Source organism: Panulirus ornatus, chromosome 65 (genome assembly GCF_036320965.1).
Source record: "Panulirus ornatus isolate Po-2019 chromosome 65, ASM3632096v1, whole genome shotgun sequence".
Classification (NCBI taxonomy): domain Eukaryota; kingdom Metazoa; phylum Arthropoda; class Malacostraca; order Decapoda; family Palinuridae; genus Panulirus; species Panulirus ornatus.
This window is the reverse complement of record NC_092288.1, coordinates 15,503,217-15,527,781: the sequence shown is the minus strand read 5'-3', so window position 1 is coordinate 15,527,781 and position 24,565 is coordinate 15,503,217. Positions and strand designations below refer to the sequence as shown.

Below are 24,565 nucleotides of genomic sequence, written 5' to 3'. Positions count from 1 at the left end.
CCATAATTCCATCCACTGCCAAATCCACACACAGATATTTAAAACATTTCACTTCCTCCAGTTTTCCTCCATTCAAACTCACCCCCCAATTTACTTGTTCCTCAACCCTACTGGACCTGATATTATTACTTTGCTCTTATTCACATTTACTCTCAGCTTTTTCTTTCACGCACTTTACCAAACTCAGTCACCAACTTCTGCATTTTCTCACTCGAATCAGCCACCAGCGCTGTATCATCAGCGAACAACAACTGACTCACTTCCCAAGCCCTCTCACCTACAATTGCCCCTCTCTCCAAAACTCGTGCATTCACCTTCCTGACAACCGCATCCATAAACAAATTAAACAACCATGGAGACATCACACACACCCCTGTCGCAAACCAACATTCACTGGGAACCAATCATTTTTCTCTCTTCCTACTCGTACACATGCCTTACATTCTCGAAAAAACTTTTCACTGCTTCTAGGAACTTACCTCCCACACCATATACTCTTAATACCTTCCACAGAGCATCTCTATTAACTCTTATCATATGCCTTCTGCATATCCATGAGTGCTACATACCAGTCCATCTGTTTTTTAAGTATTTCTCACGTATATTCTTCAAAGCAAACACCTGATCCACACATCCTCTACCACTTTTGAAACCACACTGCTCTCCCCCAATCTGTTGCTCTGCATATGCCCCTCCCATATAATTTCTCAGGAATACTCAACAAACTTATACCTCTGTAATTTGAGCACTCACTTTTATCCCCTTTGCCTTTGTACAATGGCACTATGCATGCATTTCGCCAATCCTCCGTCACGTCACAATGAACCGTACATACGTTGAATATCCTCACCAACCAATTAACTACACAGTCACCCAGTTTTTTAATAAATTCCACTGCAATACCATCCAAACCCTCTGCCTTGCTGGCTTTCATCTTCCGCAAAGCTTTCACTACCTCTTCTATGTTTACCAAATCACTCTCCCTGACCCTCTCACTTCACACACCACCTCAACCAAAACACCCTATATCTGCCACTATGCCATCAAACACATTCAACAAACCTTCAAAATACCTGCACCACCTCCCTCTAACTTCACCACTTCTTGTTGATACCTCCCCATTAGCCCCTTTCACCGATGTTCCCATTTGTTCTCTTGTCTTACTCACTTTATTTACTTCCTTCCAAAACATCTTTTTATTCCCCCTTAAATTTAATGATACTCTCTCACCCCAACTCTCATTTGCCCTCTTTTTCACCTCTTGCACCTTCCTCTTGACCTCTTGCCTATTTCTTTTATACAACTCCCAGTCATTTGCTCTATTTCCCTGCAAAACTCGTCCAAATGCCTCTCTCTTCTCTTTCACTAATAATCTTACTTCTTCATCCCACCGCTCACTACCCTTTCTAATCTGCCCACCTCCAACCTTTCTCATTCCAGTGGCATCTTTTGCGCAAGCCATCACTGCTTCCCTAAATACATCCCATTCCTCCCCCACTCTCCTTACATCATTTGCTCTCACCTTTTTCCATTCTGCACTCAGTATCTCCTGGTACTTCCTTGCACAAGTCTCCTTCCCAAGCTCACTCACTCTCACCACTCTCTTCATCCCAACATTCTCTCTTCTTTTCTGAAAACCTTCGCCTCCACAAGATAATGATCAGACATACCTCCAGCTGCCCCTCTCAGCACATTAACATGTAAAAGTCTCTTTCACATGTCTTTCAGTTAACACGTAATCCAATAACGCTCTCTGGCCATCTCTCCTACTTACATATGTATACTTATGTATATCTCTCTTTTTGCATCAGGTATTCCCAATCACCAGGACTTTTTCAGCATACAGATCTACAAATCTACAACACTGCACATCCCATGTACACCAATTATACCCTCAATTGCCACATTACTCACCTTTTTATTCAAATCACACATCACAACCCAGTCTCGTGCATCAAAGCTGCTAACACACTGAGCTGATCCCAAAACACTTGCCTCTCATGATCTTTCTCCTCATGACCAGGTGCACAGGCACCAATAATCACCCATCTCTCTCCATCCACTTTCAGTTTTACCTATATCACTCTAGAGTTTACTTTCTTACACTGCATCACATACTCCCACAACTCTTGCTTCAGGAGTAGTGCTACTCCTTGCTTTGCTCTTGTCCTCTCACCAACCCATGAATTTACTCCCAAAGCATTCCCAGACCACTCTTCCCCTTTACCTATAATGCACGGAACCACAACTCCCTTTCCACATCCATGGTTTACCCCAGACGCTTCACATGCCCTGGTTCAATCCATTGACATCACATCGACCCCAGTATACCACATCGTCCCAGTTCACTCTCTTCCTTGCACGCCTTTCACCCTCCTGCATATTCAGGCCCCAATCGCTCAAAATCTTTTTCACTGCATCCTTCCACCTCCAATTTGGTCTCCCACTTCTCGTTCCCTCCACCTCTGGCACATATATCCTCTGTCAATCTTTCTTCACTCATTCTCTCCATGTGACCAAACCATTTCAAAACACTCTTCTGCTCTCTCAACCACACACTTTTTATTACCACACATCTCTCTTACCCCTTTATTGCTTATTCACTCAAACCAACTCACACCACATTTTGTTCTCAAACATCTCATATCCAACACCTCCACCATCCTCCACACAACCCTATCTATAACTCATGCCTCGCAACCGTATAACATTGTTGGAACCACTATTCCTTCAAACATGCCCATTTTTGCTTTCCGAGATAATGTTCTCACCTTCCACACATTCTTCAACGCTCCCAGAACTTTCGCCCCTTCCCCCACTCTGTGACTCACTTCCGCTTCTATGGTTCCATCTGCTGCCAAATCCACTCCCAGATGTCTAAAACACTTCACTTCCTCCAGTTTTTCTCCATTCACACTTACCTCCCAATTGACTTGTCCCTCAACCCTACTGTACCTAATAACCTTGCTCTTATTCACATTTACTCTCAGCTTTCTTCTTTCACACACTTTGCCAAACTCAATCACCAGCTTCTACAGTTTCTCACATGAATCAGCCACTAGTGGTGTATCATCAGTGAACAACTGACTCACTTCCAAAGCCCCCTCATCCACAACAGACTGCATACTTACCTCTCTCTCCAAAACTCTTGCATTCACTTCCCTAACATCCTCATCCATAAACAAATTAAACAACCATGGAGAAATCATGCACCCCTGCAGCAAACCGACATTCACCGAGGACCAGTCACTTTCCTCTCTTCCTACTTGTACACATGCCTTACATCCTCAACAAAAACTTTTCATTGCTTATAGCAACTTGCCTCCCAAACCATATATCCTTAATACCTTCCACAGAGCATCTCTATCAACTCTTATCATATGCCTTCTCCAGATCCATAAATGCTACATACAAATCCATTTATTTTTCTAAGTATATCTCGTATACATTCTTGAAAGTAAACACTTGATCCACACATCCTCTACCACTACTGAAACCACACTGCTCTTCTCCAATCTGATAGATTGATATCTACATGTGTATATATATCAAACATACTGGGGATAGGGGAGAAAGAATACTTCCCACGCATTCCTCACGTGTTGTAGAAGGCGACTAAAGGGGACGGGAGCGGGGGGGCTGGAAACCCTCCCCTCCATGTATTTTAACTTTCTGAAAGGGGAAACAGAAGAAGGAGTCATGCGGGTAGTACTCATCCTCCTCAAAGGCTCAGTTTGGGGTGTCTTAATGTCTGTGGATGTAACCAAGATTAGAAAAAAGAAGAGATAGGTAGTATGTTTTAGGAAAGGAACCTGGATGTTTTGTCTCTGAGTGAAACGAAGCTTAAGGGTATAGGGGAAGATTGGTTTGGGAATGTCTTGGGAGTAAAGTCAAGGGTTAGTGAGAGGACAAGAGCAAGGGAAGGTGTAGCACTACTCCTGAAACAGGAGTGGTGGGAGTATGTGATAGAGTGTAAGAAAGTAAACTCTAGATTGATATGGGTAATACTGGAAGTGGATGGAGAGAGAGAGGTGATTATTGGTGCATATGCACCTGGGCATGAGAGGAAAGATCATGAGAGGCAAGTGTTTTGGGAGCAGCTGAGTGAGTGTAATAGTAGTTTTGATGCACAAGACTGGGTTATAGTGATGGGTGATTTGAATGCAAAGGTGAGTAATGTGGCAGTTGAGGGAATAATAGGTATACATGGGGTGTTCAGTGTTGTAAGTGGAAATGGTGAAGAGCTAGTAGATTTATGTGTTTAAAAAGGACTGGTGATTGGAAATACCTGGTTTAAAAAGCGTGATATACATAAGTTTACATATCTAAGTAGCAGAGATGGCCAGAGAGTGTTATTGGATTACGTGTTAATTGATAGGTGCTTGAAAGAGAGACTTTTGGATGTTAATGTGCTGAGAGTTGCAACTGGAGGGATGTCTGATCATTATCTTGTAGAAGCAAAGGTGAAGATTTGTAGAGGATTTCAGAAAAGAAGAGAGAATGTTGGGGTGAAGAGAGTGGTGAGAGTAAGTGAGCTTGGGAAGGAGACTTGTGTGAGGAAGTACCAGGAGAGACTGAGTACAGAATGGAAAAAGTTGAGAACAAAGGAGGTAAGGGGAGTAGGGGAGGAATGGGATGTATTTAGGGAAGCAGTGATGGCTTGCACAAAAGATGCTTGTGGCATGAGAAGCGTGGGAGGTGGGCAGATTAGAAAGGGTAGCGAGTGTAGCGATGAAGAAGTACGATTGTTAGTGAAAGAGAAGAGAGAGGCATTTGGACAATTTTTGCAGGGAAATAATGCAAATGACTGGGAGATGTATAAAAGAAAGAGGCAGGAGGTCAAGAGAAAGGTTCAAGAGGTGAAAAAGAGGGCTAATGAGAGTTGGGGGTGAGAGAGTATCATTAAATTTTGGGTAGAATAAAAAGATGTTTTGGAAGGAGGTAAATAAAGTGCCTAAGACAAGAGAACAAATGGGAACCTCAGTGAAGGGGTCTAATTGGGAGGTGATAACAAGTAGTGGTGATGTGAGAAGGAGATGGAGTGAGTATTTTGAAGGTTTATTGAATGTGTTTGATGATAGAGTGGCAGATATAGGGTGTTTTGGTCGAGGTGGTGTGCAAAGTGAGAGGGTTGGGGAAAATGATTTGGTAAACAGAGAAGAGGTAGTAAAGCTTTGTGGAAGATGAAAGCCGGCAAGGCAGCGTGTTTGGATGGTATTGCAGTGGAATTTATTAAAAAAGGAGGTGACTGTATTGTTGACTGGTTGGTAAGGTTATTTAATGTATGTATGACTCATGGTGAGGTGCCTGAGGATTGGTGGAATGCTTGCATAGTGCCATTATGCAAAGGCAAAGGGGATAAAAGTGAGTGCTCAAATTACAGAGGTATAAGTTTGTTGAGTATTCCTGGTAAATTATATGTGAGGGTATTGATTGAGAGGGTGAAGGCATGTACAGAGCATCAGATTGGGGAAGAGCAGTGTGGTTTCAAGAGTGGTAAAGGATGTGTGGATCAGGAGTGGTAAAGGATGTGTGGATCAGGTGTTTGCTTTGAGGAATGTATGTGAGAAATACTTAGAAAAGCAAATGGATTTGTATGTAGCATTTATGGATCTGGAGAAGGCATATGATAGAGTTGATAGAGATGCTCTATGGAAGGTATTAAGAATATATGGTGTGGGAGGCAAGTTATTAGAAGCAGTGAAACGTTTTTATCAAGGATGTAAGGCATGTGTACGTGTAGGAAGAGTGGAAATTGATTGGTTTTCATTGAATGTTGGTTTGTGGCAGGGGTGTGTGATGTCTCCAAGGTTGTTCAATTTGTTTATGGATGAGGTTGTTAGGGAGGTGAATGCAAGAGTTTTGGAAAGAGGGGCAAGTATGCAGTCTGTTGTGGATGAGAGAGCTTGGGAAGTGAGTCAGTTGTTGTTCGCTGATGATACAGCGCTGGTGGTTGATTCGTGTGAGAAACTGCAGAAGCTGGTGACTGAGTTTGATAAAGTGTGTGAAACAAGAAAGCTGAGAGTAAATGTGAATAAGAGCAAGGTTTTTAGGTACAGTAGGGCTGAGAGACAAGTTAATTGGGAGGTAAGTCTGAATGGAGAAAATCTGGAGGAAGTGAAGTGTTTTAGATATCTAGGAGAGGGTGGGAGAGGGGGCGAAAGTTCTGCTAGCGCTGAAGAATGTGTGGAAGTCGAGAACATCTCGGAAAGCAAAAATGGGTATGTTTGAAGGAATAGTGGTTCCAACCATGTTATATGGTTGCAAGGTGTGGGCTATAGATAGAGTTGTGCAGAGGAGGATGGATGTGCTGGAAATGAGATGTTGGAGGACAATATGTGGTGTGAGGTGGTTTGATCAGATAAGTAATGATAGGGTAAGAAAGATGTGTGGTAATAAAAAGAGTGTGGTTGAGAGAGCAGAAGAGGGTGTCTTGAAATGGTTTGGTCACATGGAGAGAATGAGTGAGGAAAGATTGACCTAGAGGATATATGTGTCAGAGGTGGAGGGAACGAGGAGAAGTGAGAGACCAAATTGGAGGTGGAAAGATGGAGTGACAAAGATTTTGAGTGATCGGGGCCTGAACATGCAGGAGGGTGAAAGGCATGCAAGGAATAGAGTGAATTGGAACAATGTGGTATACCGGGTCGACGTGCTGTCAATGGATTGAACCAGGGCATATGAAGCGTCTGGGACAAACCATGGAAAGTTTTGTAGTTCCTGGATGTGGAAAGGGAGCTGTGGTTTTGGTGCATTATTACATGACAGCTAGAGACTGAGTGTGAATGAATGTGGCCTTTGTTGTCTTTTCCTAGTGCTACCTCGTGCACATGCGGGGGGAGGGGGTTTTTGTTTCATGTGTGGCGGGGTGGCAATGGGAATGAATAAAGGCAGACAGTATGAATTATGTACATGTGTATATATGTATATGTCTGTGTGTGTATATATATGTATCCATTGAGATGTATAGGTATGTATATTTGTGTGTGTGGACATGTATGTATATACATGTGTTTGTGGGTGGGTTGGGTCATTCTTTCCTCTGTTTCCCTGCATTTCCTTGCTAATGCGGGAGACAGCAACAAAGTAAAATGAATAAATAAAAAATGTAAATATATTTATGTTTTTTTTTTATACTATTCGCCATTTCCCGCATTAGTGAGGTAGTGTTAGGAACAGAGGACTGAGCCTTTTTGGGAATATCCTTACTTGGACCCTTCCTCTGTTCCTTCTTTTGGAAAATTAAAAATGAGAGCGGGGGGGGATTTCCAGCTCCTTTCCCTTTTATTTGCTTTTTACGACACACAGTGAATACGTGGTAAGTATTCTTTCTCTCCTATCCCCAGGGATAATATGTAATGAGATGTTTGAGGACAATTTGTGGTGTGAGGTGATTTGATCGAGTAAGTAATAATAGGGTAAGAGAGATGTTTGGTAATAAAAAGAGTATGGTTGAGAGAGCAGAAGAGGGTGTTTTGAAATGGTTTGGTCACATGGAGAGAATGAGTGAGGAAAGATTGACCAAGAGGATATATGTGTCAGAGGTGGAGAGAACGAGGAGAATTGGGAGACCAAATTAGAGGTGGAAAGATGGGGTGAAAAAGATTTTGAGTGATCTGGGCCTGAATATGCAGGAGGGTGAAAGGCATGCAAGGAATAGAATGAATTAGACTGATATGGTATACCAGGGTTGACGTGCTGTCAATGGATTGAACAAGGGCATGTGTTACATTTGGGGTTAACCATGGAAAGTTTTGTGGGGCCTGGATGTGGAAAGGGAGCTGTGGTTTCGGGCATTATTGCATGACAGCTAGAGACTGAGTGTGAACAAATGGGGCCTTTGTTGTCTTTTCCTAGCGCTACCTCGCACACATGAGGGGGGAGGGGGATGTTATTCCATGTGTGGCGAGGTGACGATGGGAATGAATAAAGGCAGACAGTGTGAATTGTGTGCATGTGCATATATGTATGTGTCTGTGTGTGTATATATATGTGTACATTGAGATGTATGGGTATGTAGATTTGCGTGTGTGGACGTGTATGTATATACATGTGTATGGGGGTGGGTCGGGCCATTCTTTCATCTGTTTTCTTGCGCTACCTCACGAATGCGGGAGACAACGACAAAGTAGAATATATATATATATTTTATTATTTTTATTTTGCTTTGTCACTGTCTCCCGCGTTTGCGAGGTAGCGCAAGGAAACAGACAAAGAAATGGCCCAACCCACCCCCATACACATGTGTATACATACACGTCCACACACGCAAATCTACATACCCATACATCTCAATGTACACATATATATACACACACAGACACATACATATATGCACATGCACACAATTCACACTGTCTGCCTTTATTCATTCCCATCGTCACCTCGCCACACATGGAATAACATCCCCCTCCCCCCTCATGTGTGCGAGGTAGCGCTAGGAAAAGACAACAAAGGCCCCATTTGTTCACACTCAGTCTCTAGCTGTCATGCAATAATGCCCGAAACCACAGCTCCCTTTCCACATCCACGCCCCACAAAACTTTCCCTGGTTTACCCCAGACGCTTCACATGCACTGATTCAATCCATTGACAGCACGTCGACCCGGTATACCACATCGATCCAATTCACTCTATTCCTTGCCCGCCTTTCACCCTCCTGCATGTTCAGGCCCCGATCACTCAAAATCTTTTTCACTCCATCTTTCCACCTCCAATTTGGTCTCCCACTTCTCCTCGTTCCCTCCACCTCCGACACATATCTCCTCTTGGTCAATCTTTCCTCACTCATTCTCTCCATGTGCCCAAACCATTTCAAAACACCCTCTTCTGCTCTCTCAACCATGCTCTTTTTATTTCACACATCTCTCTTACCCTTACATTATTTACTCGATCAAACCACCTCACACCAGATATTGTCCTCAAACATCTCATTTCCAACACATCCACCCTCCTGCACACAACTCTATCCATAGGTCACGCCTCGCAACCATACAACATTGTTGGAACCACTATTCCTTCAAACATACCCATTTTTGCTTTCCGAGATAATGTTCTCGACTTCCAAACATTCTTTAAGCCTCCCAGGATTTTCGCCCCCCTCCCCCACCCTATGATTCACTTGCGCTTCCATGGTTCCATCCGCTGCCAGATCCACTCCCAGATATCTAAAACACTTTACTTCCTCCAGTTTTTCTCCATTCAAACTTACCTCCCAATTGACTTGACCCTCAACCCTACTGTACCTAATAATAACCTTGCTCTTATTCACATTTACTCTTAACTTTCTTCTTTCACACACTTTACCAAACTCAGTCACCAGCTTCTGCAGTTTCTCACATGAATCAGCCACCAGCGCTGTATCATCAGCGAACAACAACTGACTCACTTCCCAAGCTCTCTCATCCCCAACAACTTAATACTTGCCCCGCTTTCCAAAACTCTTTCACTCACCTCCCTAACAACCCCATCCATAAACAAATTAAACAACCATGGAGACATCACACACCCCTTCTGCAAACCTACATTCACTGAGAACCAATCACTTTCCTCTCTTCCTACACGTACACATGCCTTACATCCTCGATAAAAACTTTTCACTGCTTCCAACAACTTGCCTCCCACACCATATATTCTTAGTACCTTCCACAGAGCATCTCTATCAACTCTATCATATGACTTCTCCAGATCCTTAAATGCTACATACAAATCCATTTGCTTTTCTAAATATTTCTCACATACATTCCTCAAAGCAAACACCTGATCCACACATCCTCTACCACTTCTGAAACCATACTGCTCTTCCCCAATATATATATATATATATATATATATATATATATATATATATATATATATATATATATATTTCTTTTTTTTTTTTTTTTGCTTTGTCGCTGTCTCCCGCGTTTGCGAGGTAGCGCATGGAAACAGACGAAAGAAATGGCCCAACCCACCCCCATACACATGTATATACATACGTCCACACACGCAAATATACATACCTACACAGCTTTCCATGGTTTACCCCAGACGCTTCACATGCCCTGATTCAATCCACTGACAGCACGTCAACCCCGGTATACCACATCGATCCAATTCACTCTATTCCTTGCCTTCCTTTCACCCTCCTGCATGTTCAGGCCCCGATCACACAAAATCTTTTTCACTCCATCTTTCCATCTCCAATTTGGTCTCCCCCTTCTCGTTCCCTCCACCTCCGACACATATATCCTCTTGGTCAATCTTTCCTCACTCATTCTCTCCATGTGCCCAAACCATTTCAAAACACCCTCTTCTGCTCTTTCAACCACGCACTTTTTATTTCCACACATCTCTCTTACCCTTATGTTACTTACTCGATCAAACCACTCACACCACACATTGTCCTCAAACATCTCATTTCCAGCACATCCATCCACCTGCGCACAACTCTATCCATAGCCCACTACTCGCAACCATACAACATTGTTGGAACCACTATTTCTTCAAACATACCCATTTTTGCTTTCCGGGATAATGTTCTCTACTTCCAAACATTCTTCAAGGCTCCCAGGATTTTTGCACCCTCCCCCACCCTATGATCCACTTCCGCTTCCATGGTTCCATCCGCTGCCAGATCCACTCCCAGATATCTAAAGCACTTTACTTCCTCCAGCTTTTCTCCATTCAAACTTACCTCCCAATTGACTTGACCCTCAACCCTACTGTACCTAATAACTTTACTCTTATTCACATTTACTCTTAACTTTCTTCTTTCACACACTTTACCAAACTCAGTCACCAGCTTCTGCAGTTTCTCACATGAATCAGCCACCAGGGCTGTATCATCAGCGAACAACAACTGACTCACTTCCCAAGCTCTCTCATCCCCAACAGACTTCATACTTGCCCCTCTTTCCAAAACTCTTGCATTCACCTCCCTAACAACCCCATCCATAAACAAATTAAACAACCATGGAGACATCACACACCCCTGCTGCAAACCTACATTCACTGAGAACCAATCACTTTCCTCTCTTCCTACACGTACACATGCCTTACATCCTCGATAAAAACTTTTCACTGCTTCTAACAACTTGCCTCCCACACCATATATTCTTAATACCTTCCACAGAGCATCTCTATCAACTCTATCATATGCCTTCTCCAGATCCATAAATGCTACATACAAATCCATTTGCTTTTCTAAGTATTTCTCACATACATTCTTCAAAGTAAACACCTGATCCACACATCCTCTACCACTTCTGAAACCACACTGCTCTTCCCCAATCTGATGCTCTGTACATGCCTTCACCCTCTCAATCAATACCCTCCCATATAATTTACCAGGAATACTCAACAAACTTATACCTCTGTAATTTGAGCACTCACTCTTATCCCCTTTGCCTTTGTACAATGGCACTATGCACGCATTCCGCCAATCCTCAGGCACCTCACCATGAGTCATACATACATTAAATAACCTTACCAACCAGTCAACAATACAGTCACCCCCTTTTTTAATAAATTCCACTGCAATACCATCCAAACCTGCTGCCTTGCCGCCTTTCATCTTCCGCAAAGCTTTCACTACCTCTTCTCTGTTTACCAAATCATTTTCCCTAACCCTCTCACTTTGCACACCACCTCGAACAAAACGCCCTATATCTGCCACTCTATCATCAAACACATTCAACAAACCTTCAAAATACTCACTCCATCTCCTTCTCACATCACCACTACTTGTTATCACCTCCCCATTTGCGCCCTTCACTGAAGTTCCCATTTGCTCCCTTGTCTTACGCACTTTGTTTACCTCCTTCCAGAACATCTTTTTATTCTCCCTAAAATTTAATGATACTCTCTCACCCCAACTCTCATTTGCCCTTTTTTTCACCTCTTGCACCTTTCTCTTGACCTCCTGTCTCTTTCTTTTATACGTCTCCCACTCAATTGCATTTTTTCCCTGCAAAAATCGTCCAAAAGCCTCTCTCTTCTCTTTCACTAATACTCTTACTTCTTCATCCCACCACTCACTACCCTTTCTAATCAACCCACCTCCCACTCTTCTCATACCGCAAGCATCTTTTGCGCAATCCATCACTGATTCCCTAAATACATCCCATTCCTCCCCCACTCCCCTTACTTCCATTGTTCTCACCTTTTTCCATTCTGTACTCAGTCTCTCCTGGTACTTCCTCACACAAGTCTCCTTCCCAAGCTCACTTACTCTCACCACCCTCTTCACCCCAACATTCACTCTTCTTTTCTGAAAACCCATACAAATCTTCACCTTAGCCTCCACAAGATAATGATCAGACATCCCTCCAGTTGCACCTCTCAGCACATTAACATCCAAAAGTCTCTCTTTCGTGCGCCTGTCAATTAACACGTAATCCAATAACGCTCTCTGGCCATCTCTCCTACTTACACAAGTATACTTAAGTATATCTCGCTTTTTAAACCAGGTATTCCCAATCATCAGTCCTTTTTCAGCACATAAATCTACAAGCTCTTCACCATTTCCATTTACAACACTGAACACCCCATGTATACCAATTATTCCCTCAACTGCCACATTACTCACCTTTGCATTCAAATCACCCAACACTATAACCCGGTCTCGTGCATCAAAACCATTAACACACTAAACACTAACACACTAACCACTAAAACAACATATATATATATATATATATATATATATATATATATATATATATATATATATATATTTTTTTTTTTTTTTTTTTTTCATACTATTCGCCATTTCCCGCTCTAGCGAGGTAGCTTTAAGAGCAGAGGACTGAGCCTGTGAGGAAATATCCTCACTCTGCCCCCTTCTCTGTTCCATCTTTTGGAAATTCAAAATTTATATATATATGATGATAGATAGATAGATAGATAGACAGATAGATAGATAGATGTACATTTCATACTTGTCTCTCATTTTCCATTTTACAAGGGAGCATCAGGAACAGAAAAAGATTAGTCGTATTTGCTCATATCAATTTTCTTGCTGTCATGTCCAGTGCACATGATGGTTGTTTATGAAGTGTTTTAGATGGGAGGGATCATGTGCTATTGCAAAGAATTTGATGCTAGATTCGGACTAGGCATGTTTCATTCAAGTAGGAAGATTTTTTGTGTTGTATTGCAATAGCTGGGTGTTTTCATTGCTAAGCAGCCAGTGATTGTTTTGAGTGCCCTGTTTTATTTGGTTTGTAGTTTTGCCATATATGCTTTTTAAAGGATGGATTACAGATGTAGTTGAGGTTTGGTTTGGGATGAAATAGTTGAACTACTTATAGAGGATACTGGGGGACTTCTTTTGTTGTGTGAAGAGGGTGCTTGAAAAAGAAAGATTAGTTTGTTTATGGCCTTTTGTTGCTTTTTATGGTATGGGGAGCGAATGTGGTGTGTGTTTCATACATGATGTGAGAGGATTCTTATCATTTTATATGTAAGGTGGTTCAGAGAGATGTTACCAGTCTTATGGGGTATTCCTGAATATGGAATTATAAAACTAAATGTAGTACCCAAGAGTATTTTGATATAATTACATTACTTCTTTCTTGATTATTGAATTCTCCTGTAATTGCAGATTTGATTGGTGGGTGATGGGTTGAATTTAGATGAACAGAGGAGAGTAGTATCATTAATGGAAGTCTTCAAATTTATTGTAGCTGTCAAGAGTAAGTTTGAAGAATTCTTTCACAAAAATCTGCCATCAAGGCATACAGTCTGATAACTGTAATCTTTAATGGCTGATCTATGTTAGAAAACTTTGTTGGACAACAGTTGGATATCTGAAGACTTCCATCAGTGATACTACTTTCTTCTGTTCACTTAAACTTAATCTATTACCCATCATTGAAACCTGCAATCCCAAAAGAATTTAATCAAACACATGGAAGTAATATAATCATCTCATGATATTGTTAGATTCTACTCATAGTTTAACCATTTCCAGGTGGAGTCTGTTATCACCATTTAGTGTATATATATAAAGTATAAACTTACATTCAGTATTTAGGCATCACATATAGTGCTCTTTGAAAGTGAAGATAAAATGTCATACCTAGGCACTAGCCATGGGGGAAAGCTGAGTATGTGGTAGATTTGATTCAGTTGAAAGTTTCATTTACCTAGATTCTTGTTCTGTTTGGTATTTACTTTTTGTCACTGATTAAATTACTGAAATGAAGGCTTTGTTGGTATTTCATGTAAAGAACATTTACTCAGCCTTGGCATTTGTTATAACTTTTTATAGTGTTTCTTATTATTCATAATGATTTCCTAACCATAATTTATACTTTGGTTATTCTTTGATATTTCTCCCTTATAAGGAAAACCCTCAAAATCTCTATCCAGTCGCTTTCTAACTGATGTTTCATCCTTATGGTTATGATAGCAAGTTTACCATTTCTCATTCCATTTTTGTTTTATTTGGTTTTCAGCTTAGCTTGGTTTGTGTTCATACTAAATCCACTGAGTTTTGAGCATAAAATTGATCACAACCTTCACACACATAAAACTTCAACACTTTTCACTCAGTGAAACTTCTGTCTTTTCACAGCCAGTTCACGTACTATGAATAATAGGATTTAATCGAATAAGATTTTGAATAAGGTCAAGCAGGTTTTGAGAGTTACCTCTGTTGCTTATAAGCAATAAAGAATTGCCTTATTTACTATGTTACATTACTGTGTAAAGTTTTGTTCTGCAAAATTAATTCACTTAATCCCAGATGTTCTCCTCCTTCCTGTTAATGATTGTTATGGAATGGCTACTAGAAATATCACCATAAAATACTTTGCATTTTCATCAGTATGATGGTTTTGATTTCTCTTCTGGTTCACATCCAATGCTCTCTTTATACCTCATGCAGCCACAGTGAAATAGCATCTCTTAAAGATACGCCATTCAGGGTCCCACATGGTACCTACTCCCTACCCAACTTTATACTGTGGTCTTGTTGAAGCTTTTTATCTGTTACTGATTAGCCAGCATGGCATAAGCAAAAACTTGCTTCATTCATGATCATCTCAGATGAAACAAAAACTAAAGAGTACGGGAAAAAAGAATGTAGAGGAGATTAATCTAAGCTCTTTAGTTATGTGTACACCTCACTTGAAGGTGAAGAAGTTAAAGAAATAGGAAAAATCAAAAGCTGGAAGAGAATTCCACAGTTTTGGTGTTTGAAGAAAGTAAGTATCACAAAAGTCAGTCCTCCTGTGGTTTGTGTCCATGCAGAGAATGTGGGAAGCAGCAGCAAGCCATGGGCTACAACTCTCTTATTCAAAAGATGGTACTGGATCCTCCTGACTGGTCTGACTTTTTTTTCCCATGGGTTTCTCATGTTCATGAAGATGATGTTGGTACTAAATGATATACTGTATTTATTTGTGGCAAAGAATTTCATTATATGGTTAAATTCCCCAGCTAGTTGGTTTCATTTTGATACTTCATATCATACCCCATGCAGTTGTATTCTCTACAAGTGGGTAATTGTTTGCAGGGTAATCATCCATGCACCAAATGTATTTTCGTATCATTACTTTGGTAAGTGTTAAAATGAATGAGGAAGCCTATCTTCTGAGTGATATGTCTTTTACTTGATGCCAATGGTATTCACAGCTTAGAAAACTTTGCAATGGCTCTTTCAATACAGATGACCATGGAAGTTCTTGAGAAGTCTTTGAAATTGTCATAATTAAACATATATAGTTATGATTCATTATATTCATTATATGGTTAAATTATCCCTGGGGATAGGGGAGAAAGAATACTTCCCACGTATTCCCTGCGTGTCGTAGAAGGCGACTAAAAGGGGAGGGAGCGGATGGCTGGAAATCCTCCCCTCTCGTTTTTTTTTTTCAATTTTCCAAAAGAAGGAACAGAGAAGGGGGCCAGGTGAGGATATTCCCTCAATGGCCCAGTCCTCTGTTCATAACACTACCTCGCTGATGCGGGAAATTGCGAATAGTATGAAAGAAAGAAGAAAAAGTTATGATAACTTTGTAAGTCATCAGCCAGCAAGATTGGCCTTCATTATATGTAGTGGATGCTTACTCTTTAAATGTAATGTTAAACATGTACAGTTTGAAGACCATCTTATTAATTACTTTTGTGTTATTTTCTTGATATGTATTTTACATTAACTATAGTCATAATGCCATATAGTGTATGAATGTGACATATTTTTGTGTATTGCTTTATTTTGACAACATTGTTTGTAACAAATTTTCTTTTATGTATGACATGTCATTTTGTAATTGCAATTTTGGGATGGATCACATGTATTCACCGGTGTTCTCTTTTGTGCATGCTTTCTTCTGGGACTCTTCAGCAGTAAGTATTTCTATACCCCGTTTATGCTAACCCCTTCCCCTAACCTGGACACTGATGTGCTCCTCCCACCTCCAAGCTTTACACTTCATCAGGGGCATGGTCGCTCCCGTAGTGCATTACTTGCGAGCCGTCAGCACCCCATAAGGAAGAGTAGCATCTTTAGTGATATGGATGACACATCTCCTGGTGACTCGGTAGATGATCATCCAGTTGTTCCTACTCACTCAGCACCTGTAAAGAGTTACCCTGGGGTGGCCATGCCGGTACTGCAGAAGCCCCACAAGGAGGTAGGTCCTGAGGCCTTGGAGAGAAACATAGCCAAGGGAGAGGCTATTGACAGTAGGCCAGCGGACCCTTTTGAGAAGGCGAGAACAACCCCCAATAAATTTTTTAATGAGTGTTTTCCTTCTCAAGAGAAAAAGAAAATGTCTGATTTGCCACATAGGAATTCCTCCCATAGTTTAGATGAACTAGAATTGTCTTCAGCTTTGACTGTTGACTATTTGCAAGATAAAATGCCTGTGGCATCAGCTCCTCAGTCACGAGGAACCTCACCATGTTCAAGTAAACCTACACTTATTAAGTCTTTCTCTGCTTCACCTAGGGAAGGTCCAGCTAAAAGTGATCCCATACCCATACCTAAGAAAGTGTTCACTTCTCATAGCAGGTCTAAGTCTAGTGGAGCTTTAAAACCAGAGAAAACCTTTGAGTTGGCTCAGTCTGCAAGGGATGACATTTCTCTGGCACAGAGAGATGCTAGTTTATTGTCTCATGGAAGCTCAAACATATATGAACTCCTTTCAAAAAAAACACATGTCTCACCAAGTCACACAGAAATGTGTCTAACTTATGTGCCAAAGAAAACAGAATTACCATCTTCCTGGGAAAGATCTCGAAGTCACAAACATGGTGAACATTTGTTTACATCTAGATCACTAGAACGACCTTCTACTCCTAAGCATAATAAGCATCTTTCGTCCATTCACAAGGTATCCTCACTTCCCCTTCAACAGTCCCGAGACAGATCTCCAAGTCCTGTACATAGTCAAAATCATTGGAGATTAGAACGTCAGTATGCACAGTTTGCTCGAGACAATACTTGTGACTTGAAAGATATAGAATTAGGAAATCTTCGTAGAACACTGACCCATGAAGAGGAAATCAATCTCATTATATCAGGCGATTCTAAATATTTAACAAAAATGAAATCCTCAGAAAGTTTCACACCCCCTGAAATTCCTGATGCTGATGGCTTATTATTAAATGAAAATGAGTATGAAATGAAGTTTTGACTTTCAGGTTTGATTATATTTGCTTGTCTTTTAGTGATCACTCTCTATGTTTTAGGATACTACTTCTGGGTAACCCATCTCTTAGCTTCTGTTGAGCATGTCAGTGTTGTACAAGACTTAAGAACAAGTTGAAAGCAAAATTTTTAGGTGTCCTGTTACTGGAGCTTTTAGTTACTGATTATTAGTTGAGCACCACCAATTATTCAAAACTGGTATCCCAAGACCTTGATTATTTCAAAGTTTCATATGCTAACATATTTATGCTCATATGGTTTGCTGTTGTGTAAGCTGTAAAAGTATTGTGATTTATAAGTACTTATTGAATTAAAAATATATAAACTTCATGGTTAGGCATGTCATGCAGTATTACAGTAATGATGTAGGTAAACACAGTGCATTTCCTTGGTAGATGATTATAAGAAAAGGAAAAAGACATGATTTTTTTTTTCTGGGATCAGACTTATGTACTTGTTCAAATTCTTTGTGAAAATTAAGTGTCCCTCTTCTGGGATGTTTATGAGTTGCATGCTGTCTGTATCATACAGAATTCAGCATATATTATATTATGTTATTGTGGCTAGTTAAACTGATGTGCTGTTACTGTCAAATGTGGCACCAAAGGTTGTTTAGTATTTTGTTAGAATATGGATATGATTATGGCACTCTAGATTACTGTTCTTTTTAGAGAATTTCCTTTCTCTGCCTTTTGAATTTTTATTATTGTTATTATCATTAAGCACCTTGCACATTTATTTTCTGATTTTATTGTATTTTAGATTTGCAGCTTAATTGCACTGACTGTTTTCCAGACTAATTTAAGGACTGGCTTATAAGAAATTGTCTTCATGATTTTCATGAGTTATCTTCAAAGGCAGAGATTGAGTTTTAACTAAATTATCCCCTCAACGAAGATGTACTGATTTCCTCTTTACTCTCAGACATCAACTTGTTATTTCATTTACTCCTATGACTTTAGCTGTCCCTTGTTATACATATAATTAAAACATGAATTGAGAGCTCAAATGAAATTGTAAAACTTAATACTAAGTGTGGTTGTTGTATCTTACTTCATTGATCATGACTAAAGCTTTCATCCATGATAAAGATCTTTGTTCAAAAGCTCCTGACCTAATACTGTATTCGGAAGAAGCTTTAGTACCTACTTTCATGACATCCTCTGCCTAAACTAATTGCTCACAAATCTTCAAATAAATAACTTGGTTTATAATTCATTAATGAGTCATTTCCCATCTCTATTATCTGGTTTGAAAATAGATTCATTCTTCAATTCGATGTATCAGCCATCAATGATGTCTGTTGCAAGTATCACCATAGTTTTTTATCACCAATTCCACATTAATGTAGTCTTATGTTTATTATCTGTATTGTGTACCAGCCTCCATTTTTGCTGTTTGGATATGCCTCCCAGTCTGTTCTTAAGAAAATAAAAACACCCTCACCTCAGGTAATCAGTATCACATCTGTAATACTTACTTGTTAATCAACATAAGATGTCTTCCAGTTTTTAGTCACCAGTGTACAATTATAAGTTGTTCAGTTCCTTCGCACAGCATTTAGTTGTTCACATATAAGTTTGCAGTTTTCAAGTACATCATGTCTCGGCTATCAATTTACAAAAATCAGTCTTCCATGTCATGCTCAGCTGTCTGTGATGATCAGTATTCCATTTCTTAATTCTCAGTCTACAGTTATAGCTTCCCATATCTCAGTCTTTGATATACAACTATTAGTCTTCCACATTTCATCCCTCAGTCTGAAGCAATCAGTTTTCCATGGTAACAATGATTGACCTATCAGACTCTTCATTATTTTAATCTAAATTGTATGTGGCAATTGCAGCTTCAGGTTAGTAATCTATGTAATTTTTTTATAGAAATGTGTTTTAAATGATAAGGCTTGATAACTTTCATGTGCGGATGACTTGTGAAAGTTCCCTTATACATCCTTTCCTCTTGCGCAGACTTGTGCAGTATCATTGTTTTTATATCAGTTTCATAATTAAAAGTTGCATCATATTGACATTTTGATGCATAAACAGTTTTTCCGTTGAAATGCCAGAGTCTCCGTTATCTTTTGGTTCATACTTTCCTTACAGTTCCATCCCCAATGAAAGTTTTATTTGGAAACTGCTAAGTTTTTGCTGTTGGTGACAATCTATTTCAGTAGTCGTAGGTGAAAGAGTGGGTACTTTTGACATTTTAGGGAAAACTTGTGCTTTTCTCTTAAGCAATATGAATAGAGCATCGTGCATTAGCTACCCTCATGCATTTGAAAAGAGGGCCCTATTATGTATGTATGATTAGCTTTGTAATTCATCAAAGTAATTGATATAACCTTTAAGTGAATTTGAATATACTGGTGAATTCATCTTTGGGGTCAAAATAAAAAGATTCTATTCTATTCTCTATCAATACAAAATTCTGTCTTGTATAGAAATCCCTCTAAGATCAAACACAATAAAGAAAGGCAATTAAAGATGCATCAAGTCATACAGTTGAATACAGTACAGTAGTAATGATAGTATTTTCATGTTCACCCTCAGGTATTTTAGAAAATGATAGGAAGTGGTACCAGTTACTCTCACCATGGCTGCCTTTGAACTCCTCTTGTAGAATTGGAAGACAAAGGATGTGGCGTATTGTTGGTTACATTATAGTGCAGATTGATTTAAAACGATGCTGTTAGAAATACTGTGTCGATAAACCAGTGGTGTGGACAGCTCAAGGATGTACCTGGATGTTAGTGTATGGGTCTTCTTTTTAAGCTTCAAATTGAGACTGGAAGGGAAACCCATTTAACTGTAGTTTACTGTAGAGTTATAAGTCTTGTATGGTACCATACAGTTAGAGCTTTTTCTTAATTTTCAATATATTTAATAATTTCCATCTGCCATATATAGATTTGCATGATCATTTCCCAGTTTATGTTCCTTGAGCAGGGCATAGAACATCGAATGACAAAGGAGCTAAAAAAAAAAAAAAAAATGATAATCTCACCGCACACTAGAATCTAGTAGTCAGTCATCATTTGAGAACACCCTATCCTGCAACCACCACTTAAAAATCAAAAAAAAAAAATTCTTCTTTTTTGAAATGTCTGTTGGTACTGCCTGCCCCAAAGAAGGATGTTTCTGGCAATAGAATGATGAGATTTTCTGTCTTACTAATATTTGATAATTCTTTTTCAGAACCTTTTTTGTTGACCATATAAAAATTTGTGGCAGGGTGTGGCATTGGTGTCAGATTTCCAGACTCTTCTCTTTTGTAATTCCCTATGTAATTAACCATTTTTATTCTAGGGGGAGGGAGTTTTATACTTCTGGGAGCCCATCTCTTGAACATTCTCTACTGTCATGTGGCCTCTGAAATTCATGTATGGTGTTAACATTGACCATTTCCTCAGTCGTTCTGTTCCATTCATCTACCACTCTTACACAATAAAGTATTTCTTTACATCCATTTTTACAGGTTTCTTTCTTTATTCATGTTATGTCCCCTGATTGCTATGATCATACTTCCCCTGAAGAACTGTTCACTGTCTATGTTTTTGATCTTTTAACAACTTAAAGGTTCGGATCAGGTTATCCTCTTACTTTTCAGCAGGCTTTCCCTCATTTAGCTATCTTAATCAAGGTAGTAGTTGTATTGCCCTCCTGTGGACCTTCTCTTTTAGCTCTTTGTGCTTCTTTTGGTGTGATGACCAAACATGAGAAGCATATCATAGTTTTGGCTGTATGTAGGTTATGAGCAGCTTGCTAAATACTTCTTTATCCATATACTTTAAAGCCAATCTGATATTTGCCAACCGAGATATTTTCTCCTTAACTTTTCTCTTGATGGGTGACTTTGGTGACAGGTTAGGGATGATGTTGAGTCCCAGTTCCTTCTCTCACTCAGAATTCTTAAGCTTACTTCCTGCAAGATGATTATCATATTGAGGCCTTTCACTCTGTAACATCCTTGTTACTTCAAATTTACTCAGATTGAATTTCATCAACCATGTATCAGACTTTGGAGTTTATTTAAGTCCCTTTGTAAATAGATGCAATCCTCCTTGCTTTTCACTTCCCTCATAACCATTGCATCATCTGCAAATTCATTCAGGTAGGAGTCCATACCTTCAGGCAAGTCATTTACTTAGATTAAGGAGAGTCATGGTCATAGAAGTGAACCCTGTGGTACTCCACTGATCACCTCAACCAACTTGGAAAAGGCTCTTCCAAGTTTATGTCCTCTGTGCTCTTTTTCCGAGATAATCTCGTCTGATAAAGGAGTTTCCTTCTTATTCCAGCCTGTTGATTCATCTTCTTGTTAAATCATGTCATGCTTTGTAATTTCAAATGCCTTTTGGCAGTCCAGATACAAACAGTCCACCTGTCCTCCCTTTTATTAGTACTAAGCTCACTCTCTCTTAGAACTTTTAGAGGTTTGCTTCACATGACCCTATTTCCCTAAAACCTTGCTCTCTCTCACTTAGGTAATTTTTCCTCCATAGAAAGTCATCCATTTTCTTTCTAATAATCTATTCAAGAATGTTATGCCCCTTATTCATCAGTAAGATTGGTCTGTAGGTTAGCGCCTGTTCCTGATCTCTTTTCCTATATATAGGTATGATGTTTGCCCTTTTCCATTTCTAGGCACTTTGCCTCTCTCTAGGGACATCTTGAACATAATTCTATTCATTTCAGTGGTATATCTAGCATGTTTGTACACATTTTCACATCATATGGTGAAATTTCATGAGGACCATGAGCAATGTATGGGCCAAGTTCTTTTAGTATTCTCAGTGATTACCAAAACCTCCTCCTCATTCCATTTCCCTGGTGTTGGGGCTATAGTGTTTTCCACTGTGAAAACATCTTTGAACTTCATATCCTGATATGCTGTCTGACATGTTGGTATAGGAGATTTTCCTTTATACACTGAATTCACCATTTCAGTGAAGTGAGTGTTTCACTGTACCATCCTGATTATTCCCTTATTGTTATCATTGTATATTTTTAGGAGGATTGTTGCATGTCTTTGGAAGATTATTTGATATTGATACTACTATGCACTTCTCCCTTACAATTACTCTTTCCATTAAGTATTGTCTGAATGGGCCATCTTCCTCTATTTCTTGAAATTTTTGTATATTTTTTTATTAAGAGGGCTCATGCAACCCCCTTCCCCTGCCTTCTCTTTCCTTTCTTGCTAATATGTACCCATAAGGGCAGAAAAGGTGAGATCTTATCTCTTTGGTAAGCATAGTTTCCACAACTCTAACATGTCATTTGTTTTATACTCAATGCAGTCTTTGAATACCAGCTCTTTATTATTCACTGTTAATCCATCAGCATCTGAATACATTACTGTCAGTTTAACATCACCATCTCCTAACACTGCAGCTGTCTCTGCACTGATAGGGAGGTGCTCCATCCTCTTATCATATGTGTTGTTTTCATTTTTTGTCCTCTGTATTCTTTGATTTTCTCCTTTTTGTTCATTTGATTTATTACGTTTGATGAATATTCCACTGAATCCCATCTTGCCTTGAAGTTTATGGGCTGTCCTGAGTACTTGCTGGCTTGATAACTTAAGTCAGAAGTAACCATAAGTGGTTGCCATTTCTGACTGCTGTGATCTGCCCCTTTTGAGATATTGTTTTCTTCTCTCCCTATTATGTATCTCTGTAGGTTTGTTTATATTTCATTTAAAGCTTAATTTCAGTGAAGACTTTCATCTGTGAGTAGATCAAGTGATTTTAGAAACCATTAGCAAGACAGGTGTGGAAATCTTTCTGTGTTCTGTTACTGCATTATGTATTTGTGCAGTGTTGAGAGGGTTTTGCACTCAAGGGGCTCCATCTCTTGAACATTCTGTTTTTATACAACTTTTTGTACTCTTGTATACAGTCAGCATTTATAATTTCATCACTTAGCTAATTCCATTCATCCATTTCATTGACAATGGAAAAGCTTATCCTGTTCATCCACTACTGTGTTCATTTAATGGGACATAGTTACAGTACATCTTTTCCGATGAGTTTCTTGCTATGTATTCTGGTTTCTTTGTGTTTGTCTCTTAAAAACCTGTTCACTGTCATCATCATCAAACTGATATAGAAACATGAAAATTGTGATTGTCACCCTTTACTCCTCTCTTATCCAATTTGGTAAATCAATGGCCTCTTACCTCTCACCATAACTTGTTGTCTTGATTGTGGTATCATCTTTGACCTCACCAAGACCTTTTCCTATAGTTCTTTGTGCCTCTTTATTTACAGTGACCAAACATGAAAAGTAGAGTTTAGTTTCAGCTTCATATGCTGTCAGTGGTTTGCTGAAAGTTTCCCTATCACTTTATTGGAATGAGATTTTGATATTTACTGGAAGACAGAATGTCTCTTTCACAGTTCTCTAAGAACTTTGAAGCATTAACTGCAGTTTAAGTTTACTATCAACTCTCATTTCTCTCATGCACAGATTCCTGAAACTTATTTCCTGCTAGACAGTACGTGTTAGTAGTAAGGCTTTCTTTCACCATATCTCATCCTCATTACTCTTCATTTCCTTGAGTTGAATTTCATCAGTCTTTTGTTAGACCAACTTTGGAGTTTGTCTAAGTCCCCTTCTAAGTATATATGCTGCTGTTTGTGCCAGAGATGTAATTATGATGTACATTCTTGAGCTGAGTATGTTCTTCCCTACCAAATGCATTACTATCAGAAGAGTTGTAAACTGTCATTTTTCTTTTCTATTTTTGATTTGTTTTTGAACATAGATTAAACTAACACTGTCCTAAGTAAGAGACAAGCTGATTACTCACCTGCTGCCGCTAAACCTTTTTTTTCTTTGCTGCAATTGCAGGACAGTTTGATATGCATAGTGATAAAGGTTGAGAAGGTTTAAAAATTCTCCAAAGTAACAATAATCA

The 24,565-nt window shown here is 39.4% G+C and overlaps 1 protein-coding gene across 1 annotated transcript in view; it reads left to right on the top strand.

The window, feature by feature from the left end:
- Nmnat (nicotinamide mononucleotide adenylyltransferase) overlaps positions 1–19,509 on the top strand; it is a 217,627-nt gene extending 198,118 nt beyond the window's left edge. The window contains exon 10 of the mRNA XM_071657919.1: positions 16,340–19,509. Within this exon, the coding sequence (XP_071514020.1) occupies positions 16,340–17,630 (1,291 nt within the window). The 3' untranslated portion in view covers positions 17,631–19,509. The remainder of the gene's footprint in view (positions 1–16,339) is intronic.
- The last annotated feature ends 5,056 nt before the right edge of the window (positions 19,510–24,565 follow it).